General features: G+C 42.8%; 1 protein-coding gene across 1 annotated transcript in view; it reads right to left on the bottom strand.

Moving 5' to 3' along the window:
- Positions 1-671: 671 nt before the first annotated feature.
- Positions 672-10,120, bottom strand: part of PLIN2 (perilipin 2) — a gene marked incomplete at both ends in the record, with an annotated part of 9,972 nt that continues 523 nt past the window's right edge. The window contains 5 exons of the mRNA XM_080708593.1: positions 672-1,073; positions 2,071-2,205; positions 4,463-4,644; positions 6,686-6,971; positions 8,496-8,578. Coding sequence (XP_080564719.1) covers positions 672-1,073; positions 2,071-2,205; positions 4,463-4,644; positions 6,686-6,971; positions 8,496-8,578 — 1,088 coding nt within the window. The remainder of the gene's footprint in view (positions 1,074-2,070; positions 2,206-4,462; positions 4,645-6,685; positions 6,972-8,495; positions 8,579-10,120) is intronic.

Genomic DNA, 10,120 nt, shown 5'->3' with positions numbered 1-10,120 from the left:
CTGAGATTATTTTCAATTGGTTTGAAATCTGTTATCAAGTCCAGTTGTAACATTAGTCTTCTAATGCTATCGCCCCACCAATTTCACCAATGAGAGAAGTAGAATTCACATATGTATGTTAACGACACTGTCATACAGAACAAGCAACAAGATGAAAGCCACACACAAAGCACATGGAACGAACATGGAGAAGCTGATCTATTCTGCCGCGGACTTTATTGAATTCAAAGATACCATTCCTCATATAGAATAAAAAACTAAAATCAAGTCGTACAAGCATGAGATAAACGGACAATGAAGCCTGCTCAGACTATACTGGAGCAGACACCAGTTTGTACAGAGCCCACATGAAGGTGTTTTTATTCAATACAAACAGACATTAACAGTAGCAACACAACAGCCATAGAATGAGACCATAAGTGCACTTGAACTTTTTGTGAATTCGAGCAAGGCCCTGACAAGTCTAATTCATCGCATACCAGCCAGGTAAAAAGAACACACCTACTAATACCAGACTTTAAAGCTTCTAATCCAGCTGAAAGTGACTGCAACTGGAGGCCTTGTGCCTAGCTAGCTGCTTTTCCAATTCACAGTCATCTAGCAAGCTAATATCAACATAACAAAAGGTGTCACATGGCTGGCTATATTCCACACTGGCGACAAGAACAAGTTTAATGAGTTTTTTGCTGAGACTGCTGGGCCTCCTGGCTGGTCTTGTCCATCTCTGTACCTTGGTCCTGAGCATTCTGAGGCTCAGTCAGCTGAGGATAAAAGGGACCTACCAGCCAGTTGAGAGGCGTGTTGTTAACAAGATAATCCATCATGTCATCTAAGGACTCCTTCATTTTCTGCAGCTGCCCCTTGCTAGAAGTGAGGAGGCTGTCAGACACTTCCTTGAAGGAGGCGGCATTGCGGAACCCTGTGTAGAGGTCGCCCGCCATCACCCCCAAGTGGCTGGCCTGATCTTGGATGTTCTGTGGTAGCCCCTGGATGCTGGACAGGAGGGTGTGGCACGTGGTCTGGAGCTGCTGAGTCAGGTTTCGGGCAACAGCAAGAGTCCGTGACTCAATGTGCTAAAAATAAAGCAAACCTAAGAATTAGCAGTGGTTCCCACAGTGCTCTACGTGAGCTCAATCACAGTGAGCTGGCTACGTGTCCCAGCTATCCAGAGATCACACATGCAGATCCTCTGACCTTTTAAAGTCTCATAATGCTGGATGCAGCAGCAGTCATCGTATTTCATAACTATGAGAGGAAGCTTAGAGTTTAACTCGCCTCAGTAACAGCTGGAAAAGAGCTGAGTGGGGATCTGAACTAGTGCCTGAGTCTCCACAGTTCATCTTAAGCAGAAGAAATTTAAGAAGCAGTGGAAACCAGACAGAATAAAAATATACTTCATGTTAGTAGAGTAATTTAGATATTCCTCCCTCAAATAAGATGACATAATATGAAAGCCTACTAGCTTTCAGAATACAAAAGAACAACTTTTTAGGACTGCAAATTAGCCCCTTATTCCCTTCACCTGGTTTATTCATCTTTTAGTTCTCAACTTTACATTTCTCTTTTCCAGAAGCCACCTCACTCCCTGGTTGCACGAGGTGGCTTTCTTATCTAGTCTCATAGCACCTATATTTATCCTGTCAAAAACCACTATGCTGCCAGGTGTGGTGGCACATACTTGTAATCCCAGCACTTTGGAAGCTAAGACAGGAGGATTGCAGGCTTGCAGCTAGCTCAGATACTTAGTGTTTCAAAATAAGAACAAAAAACAGGGCTGGAGATGTAGCTTAAAGGTAGAATGCCCCTGGGAGCCTCACTAAATTGCTGAGACTGTCCTCGAATCCATGACCCTCCTGTCTCAGCCTCCCAAATACTGTGATAACAGGCATTTGCCACCACACCCGGCTGTGAGATTCTTTTTCAAAATAACAAATAAAAGGGCTGAGGATAGATAGCATGAAGGTAGAATGTCTCTGGGTTCAATCTCCAGAAAAGGAAAAAAAAGATGAATGAAATTAAAATGAAGAATCTGGTAAGAACTTGTGGAAATGGCTCTTCCCGGGCAATTACCTCAGTGCAGTGGGACTCGTCCGTATCATCATGGCCGATGCTTCTCTTCCACTCTACCCACGAGAGATAGAGCTTATCCTGAGCGTCCTGAACTTTCTGGTTGGCATTATGCACATTCTTCCTGGCAAGTTCAATCTAGAAGAGAATGAAGCAAGTAAGTCAAAAGAACATGCCAGCCAGACGTTCGTGTTAGCTGCTCCCCAGCTCTGATGGAAATAAGCCACATACAAACCAGGAACCCTCAGAAGAGCTCATGATACCTAGGCCTTACTATCACTGTTTACTGTCAATACATGGGACTCAGACAAACAGCAGTAGCTCTTTACAGCCCCTATCTAACTATTAAGCCACTGATTCCAAATTTACCTCCAGCTTAGCACATGTAAGACAATTTGTACATTCAAGAATGTTAAATAAAAACTATAAAAAAAGGGAAGTAAATGGTTGTGGTGGCTCACGCTTGTAATCATTCCAGTGCTTGGGAGGCTGAAACAGGAGGATCTCAGGTTAGCACTCAGCCTCAGCAATGGAGTGAGGCCATTCACAACTTAGGGAGACCCTATTTCAAAGTAAAAGAATAGTGCTGAGTGGGTAGCTTAGAGGTAGAATACCCCTGGGTCCATTCCCAGTACCGAAAGAAAGAAAGAAAGAAAGAAAGAAAAAAGGAGGAAAGAAAAGAAGAGAAAAGAAAAGAAAGCTGGGCCAGGTGACACACACCTATAATCCCAGTACTTGGGAGGCTGAGACAGAAGGACCATAGGTTTGAAGACAGCCTCACCAACTTGGTGAAACTTTCAGCAAGCTAGCCAAGAACTGGTTTCAAAAAATAAAAAGGAGCTGGGCACACTGGCACACACCTGTTATCTGAGTACGTGGGAGGCTGAGACAAGGATTGCAGGTTTGAGGACAGCCTCTGCCAAGTAGTGAGACTCTCATCAAACTACCAAGATCCTGTTTCAAAATAAAATAGGGCTTGGGGTGTAGCTTGGAGGTAGAATGCCTCTGGGTTCAATCCCCAATACCACAGATAATAAAAAATAAAAAGGGCTGAGGTACCACACAAAAAAAAAAAAAAAAGGAAGAAAATAGAAATTTAACCTTCCTCTTCCCTGCTGCCAGCCACCTATTTCCTCTTCCAGGAAGGAATGTTTTTCTGACAGCAGTACAGTACATAATGTCCCATGATCTGGCAGTCTTTAAGAGCTACACAATCATCTATTGTGATGTACTGAATTAATTAGTCCCCTAGAGTTAACATAGGCTATTGACTCTTCCAACTCTAAACAAATATAAGTAAAATTTATCTGTAAATTCCGAAAAGAAGAACTCATATAGGTATGTTTACAACTTTCCTAGAATGGTCTTTAAATGAGTCCTATTCTTCATTTTCTTCTTTTTTGTTTTTGGTACTAGGAATATTCTATCTCAGAACTACTACACCCTAGACCTTTTATTTATTTATTTTTAATTTAAAACAGGGTCTCACTAAGATGCTGAGGATCTAACTAAATTGCTAAACCTGGCCTCCATCTTGTGACCCTCCTATCTCGTCTCCCAAGAACTGGAATTATAAGCGTGTGCCACAGCACCCACCTAGTCTTATTCTATTTTTGTGTATGTGGTACTGAGAATTGAACCCAGGGGACGTCAACCTCCAAGGTATATCCCTAGCCTTAGTCTGTTTTTGTTGTTGTTGTTGCTTGTTTGTTTGTTTGTTTTGAAACAAGGTCTCTCTAAATTGCTGAGGGCCTCGAAAAGTTGCTGAGGCTGGTCTCAAACCTGGCATTCTCCAAACTCAGCCTCCCAAGTACTGGGATTCCAGGCATGTGAGACTACACTCAGATGGTCTCACTCTTGACTCTTCCATCAGTACACAGTATTGTTCTTTCTCTACTACCAACATCAAATTTTGCTAGAGCAACAGGACAAGAAAGGTATCTGTATTAGAACCTCAGAGTAAGATTACCAAGTTTCCCATTTTCAGATATTTATATTTTCTGTGAGTTATGCATATACTTTGTCCTTTTTTTTTCTTTTCCTATTAGGTTGTTTGTAAGGTAATTCTTAAGATTTTGTGATTACATTTGCTCTCAGCCCTCAAGATAAAAACTCACTTCAGAAGCTGGGCGTGGTGGCACACGCCCACAATCCCAGCATTTGGGAGGCTGAGACAAGAGGATCGTGGTTGGCAGACAGCCACATCTACTACTTAGTGAGGTCCTTTGCAACTCAGTGAGACTCTGTTTAAAAAATAAAGAATAAAAAATAGGGCTGGGGGTGTAGCTCGGAAGTAATATGCCCCTGGGTTCCTTCCCCAGTACCGCAAAAAAAAAAATAAATAAATAAATAAATAAATAAATACTTTAGATATCGTAAGTGAAGCTTTACTCACCAGGTAAACAGTGGAATGAAGCTGAGAAATGGTCTCTTGGCTTTTCTGCTTTGCTTCTCGAACCCTGCCCAAAGCCTGCTGGTAGGCACGCGAGCGGAACTTGGTAGACAGGGATCCCAGTCTAACATAGTAACTTGGCTTCTGAACCATATCAAAGCCTTCCACTTTTTTTGCTTCTTTTTCTGTAGTGAGAAAAAAGGAACAAAAGCCTTATGGGATCATAGCTACCTTGCTCAGGCCTGAGCTCTAAATTGGGTCTTAACAGTGTAATTTTTTTTTTCCATAGTACTAGGGATGAACCCAGGGGCATTCTACTTCTAAGCTACATCCCCAGCTCTTTTTATTTTATTATTTGGAAACAGGGTCTCAATAAGTTGCAGAGGGCCTCACTAAATTGCTGAGGCTGTCTTCGAACCTGTGATCCTCCTGTTTCAGCCTTCCAAGTACTGGGGTTACATTTGTGCACCAGCACACCCAGCAAACGTTTCTCTCTCTCTCTCTCTCCTCTCTCTCTCTCTCTCTCTCTCTCTCTCTCTCTCTCTCTCTATCTCTATCTCTATCTCTATCTCTATCTCTATCTCTATCTCTATCTCTATCTCTCTTTGTCATTTTGGAGCAAGGCAAGCTTTGCCACTGAGCTACATCATATCATACCCTTACTGTGGATCCTGCCTACCCACCTAGCAAGTAAATTCTTATTTCACTAGGAGGATCAAGTCTGCAGATGGACTTATCCACCATTGTTGCATCTGATATATATATTACATGTATCTATGCATGCTTCTTCCCAGTAAGCACTAATGTGTCTTCATTAGTGAGGGTTTTTTTTGGTTCCGGGGATCAAACCTAGGGGCATTCTATCTCTGAGCTACACACTCATCCCTATTATTATTATTTATTTTAATACAGGGTCTCACTAAGCTGCTGAGGGCCTTACTAAGTTGCTGAGGCTGCTCAAACCTGTGATCCTTCCGATTCAGCCAAGTACTGGGATTATAGGTATATGCCAACCATACCCGGTGTGATAGTTCTTTTAAGTGATGATTCTGCAAAGCAGCTTAATAAATACAAAACATTTATGTAAAATGTTTTACAAGGCAATTTCTCCTCAAGTTTTAAAACCTACTATGTACAATTCAATATAAAACTTAAGAATGCCTTAGGAAGGAAACTTTATAGCCAGGTGCAGTGGTGCATGCCTATAATCCCAGTACTTGGGAGACTGAGATAGGAGTATTGCCAGTTTGAGAACAGCCTCAACAACTTAGGGCAGCATTCAACAACTTAGTGGGAACCTGTTTCCAAATAAAAAAATAAAATAGGGCTGGGGTATAGCCCAGAGGTAGAAAGTCCCTGAGTTCCACCTCCAGTAACACACACACCATCTACTTTAGCCAGTGTGGTAGCAAATGATACACCTATAATCCAAGTACCTGGGAGGCTGAGACAGGAGAATGATAGGTTGCAGGCCAGCCTCAGCAACTTAGTAAGACCCTCAACAACTTAACAAGACCTTGTTTCAAAATTAAAAAACAGGACTGGGAGTATAGTTTGCAGATAGAATGACCTTGGGTACAATCCCCAGCACCAAAAGAAAAAGTTTCAAAATTAAAAAGGGCTGGAGACGTAGCTCAGAGGTAGACTGCTTCTGTGTTTGATCCTCAGTATTCCCACACTCCCCCCCCCCCCAAAAAAATCTACCTCAATGTAACTGTTTCAAAAGATTCATTTAAAATAGAAAATTATGATTTCCTAGTCAGGTATGGTGAAGCACACCTAGAATCCCAGTACTTGGAAGGCTGAGGAAAGATGATTGTAGGTTTGAGGCCAGCCTCAGCAACTTAGTTGAGACCCTGTCTCAAAAAACTAACTAACTAAACAAACAAACAAACAAGCCGGGCGTGGTGGAACACGCTTGTAATCCCAGTACTTGGGAGGCTGAGAGAGGAGGATCCGGGTTCACGACCAGCCTCAGCTATTTAGTGAGGTCCTCCACAGCTTAGTGAGATCCTGTTTCAAAATAAAGAATAAAATCTGGCTGGGGATGTAGGTTAGAAGTAATATGCCCCTGGGTTCAATCTTCAGTACCGCAAAAATAAATAAATAAATAAAATAAATAAATAAATAATAAAAATAAAAGGGCTGGAGGTGTAGCTCAGTGGTACAGCAACCCAGGTTTGATCCCCAGTACCACACACACAGAGAAAGAACATTCTGCCTCACCTAACTCTTCCTCGGTGAGAGGCAGGTACTGGTCAACCAGCAGCTCTGATTTGGTCAGTGCGTTTTCTACTCCACTGCTCATGAACTGCACCATCCGACTGCCCAGAACCGTGTGTATGCTGCCACTGACCACAGATTTGGTCTTCTCCACACCACCTGTCACTGCTCCTTTGGTCTTGTCCACCACCCCTGTGATGGTGCTGGCCACAGAATCCTTGGCCCCACTCACAGTGGTCGTCACAGCATCCCTTGCCCCTGTCACAGCACCTCTGGCACTGGCAACAACCTACAAGTGCAAAAGCAGATCAACTGAATACTGAGAAATGTGTGGACAAGTCCATGTCTAAAGTCTTATAAACACTGTTCCTCAAGGACTGTTACAGGTGCAAATGAGGTACAGACATGAATTTGTTAATTTGTCAAGGGTAGTTGTTTTGGTTTTGTTTTAACTAGATAAACCATTAATTATGTGCTCTACTGTAGAATGGCATTTCCCATGTTGGCATGCTTATACTAAGAGCAGCTCACACTGGCCTACAACACGGTCATATGAGCATAGTGTGGTGGTGCACATTTGTAATCCCTGTATTTGGGAGGCTGAATAGGGCTTGGGGTGTAGATTGGTGGTAGAATGCCTCTGGGTTCAATTCCCAGTACCACACATACACACCAAAAAAAAAAAAAAAAAAAAAAAAAGTCAGCCAGGCATGGTGGTGCGCGCTTGTAATCCCCGCACTTGGGAGGCTGAGACAGGAGGATCGCACAGGTTCGAAGCCAGCCTCAGCTACTGAGTGAGGCTCTCAGCAACTTAGGGAGACCCTGTTTCCAAATAAAGTATAAAATAGGTCTGGGAGTATAGCCCGGAGGTAGAAAGCCTCTGGGTTCCACCCCACTACCACCAAAAAAGAAAAGAAAATACCCCAAATGGAAAATGACTGTCAAAGTAATAATGATCTCAAGCAACATAAGTGAAAATTTAAAATATGTGCACACAAGCATTCTACACGTATACACTGGACTTATTTACTTAAATCATAGAAGATAAAGAGCCAGATTTCTCCCACACTGTATTCATTCATTTAATTATTTATATTTATTTATTTTGTGTGTGTGGCACTGGGGATGGAACCCAGGGGCATTCTACCTCTGAGCTACACTCCTAGCCCTAGTTTTTAATTCTTTATTTTGAAACAGGGTCTCACTGAGTTGGAAAGGACCTCACTTTGTATCCAGCTGAGGCTGTCCGTGAACCGCGATCCTCCTGTCTCAGCCTCCTGAATGCTGGGATTACAAGCCTGTGCCACCACACCCGGCTTGGGAACTAGTTATTTGACAGTCATTGAACAGAGTCATTGCCTCTGCAGGGACAAAGTCACAAACTGAAAAGAGATCAGACTACTCAAAGGTGGCCATTTCTTCTCTGCCTCCTGGACTTCACCCAACAATGGTTCAGGAAGTAAGTAAGTAGGCCATTAGTCTCTCAAAAATAGATCCAGCTGGGTATAGTGGCGCATACTTGTAATCTCAGTACTTACAAAGCTGAGATAGGAGCAACACTGGTTGAGGCCAGACTCAGCAACTTCGTGAGACTCTGTTCAAAATAAAAATAGGTCTGGGGGTATGGCTAAGAGGTAGGATATCCCTAGGTTCGATCCCCAGTACCACAGCGGAGGACAACCTGACCTGGATGCTGAGTAAGGGAACAAGTAAGTATTCACCAGTGTATGGCATGCACGGCCTGCACCAAACAGTAAAACATGAAAGCAGGCAGGCGAGGTGGCAAGCCTCAGCCCTTGTGACCCCCACTCACCTGGCCTGTTGGCTGATTCAGAATAGGCAGTCTCTCCTCGATCCTGTCTAGCCCCTTACAGGCATAGGTATTGGCAACTGCAACTGGAAGAGTCACAAATGGAAAAATGTCAATGTAACACATATGATAGCTTACCTTTAGCCTTATTACAAAAACTAGCAAAGATGTCGATCTTTCACAACATGCATCACCTGGTTTCTCTCCCTTGGGCAGAAAGATGCTTGGCAGGCTGCTGGCACCCTCTTCCACCAACCAGGAAAATAAAGGGGTTAGCTAGAGGTGCAGGCAGAGGCATCAACAGGTCAGGTAGGAAGTTGGCTAAGAACTTTCTTCCTCGTCCCCTAACCCCTATTGTTAATGCCAAAAGTAGCCAGGCTTTCCAAGAACCCCTATTCAAAGAATAAGATTTCCAAAAGCTCTCTCAAAATTGGCGTTTCCATGTTGGTTTAATCCTTATTTAATTCATGTACATATTCATTCAGTACATTTTGGGCTCTCACTAAAAAACAGAATTAAAAGCCTCTGAAAATTCCTAACAAGGTCCAGATCTTAGTCTAGCCTTCCACCTAAGGATGACCAAAAAATGCACTCATAACAAATTTATCTGGAGCCAGCTGGGTGGCACACACTTGTAATCCCAATACCTAGGAAACTAAGACAGGAGGATCAGAGGTTCCAGAATAGCCTCGGCAAATAGTTAGAATCTCATTAACCTAGCAAGACACTGCTTCAAAATAAAAATAAAATAGGGCTGGGGGTGTAGTTCAGAGGTAAAATTACCCTGGTTTCAATCCCTCATTCCACACACACAAAAAAATTCATTTGAAAACTAGCAGTTTTTTTGTTTTGTTTTGTTTATCTGTTTTTGTTTGTTTGTAGTGCTGGAGATTAAACCCAAACTCATTCTACCTCTGAGCCAAATCCCCAGTCCTATTTTATTTATTTTTTATTTATTTTTTGTGGTACTGAGGAAGGAACCCAGGAGCTTTCTATCTCCAGGCTATACTCCTAGACCTATTTAATATTTTATTTGGAAACAGGGTCTCACTAAGTTGCTGAGAGCCTCACTGAGTAGCTGAGGCTGGCTTCGAACCTGTGCGATCCTCCTGTCTCAGCCTCCCAAGTGCTGGGATTACAAGCATGTGCCACCACACCCGGCTTAGTATTGGGAATTAAATCTAGGCGTATTCTATCACTGAGCTGTAATAGGCCCAGCCTTTTTTCATTTTAATTAATTAATTTATTTTGGTGGTACTGGGGATGGAACCCAGGGGCATTCTACCTTCAAGCTACACCCCCCAGCCCTATTTTTTATTCTTTATTTTGAAACACGGTCTAAGCTGCAGAGGGCCTCACTAAGTAACTGAGGCTGGTTGCGAACCTGCACTTCTCCTGTCTCACCCTCCCAAGTACTGGAATTACAAGTGTGTGCCACCATGCCTGGCTCCTTTTTTATTTTTATTTTATTTTTATTTTTTTAGGTACCGGGGATGGAACCCAGAGGCATTCTACCTTTGAACTAAACGTCCAGCCCTATTTTTTATTCTCTATTTTGAAACAGGGTCTCACTGAGTTGCCAAGGGCCTCACTAAGTATCCGAGGCTATCTCCGCATGACAATCCTCC

This window comes from Muscardinus avellanarius, assembly GCF_963383645.1.
Source record: "Muscardinus avellanarius genome assembly, chromosome: 13".
Classification (NCBI taxonomy): Eukaryota; Metazoa; Chordata; class Mammalia; order Rodentia; family Gliridae; genus Muscardinus; species Muscardinus avellanarius.
This window is presented reverse-complemented; position numbering and strand designations above follow the sequence as displayed.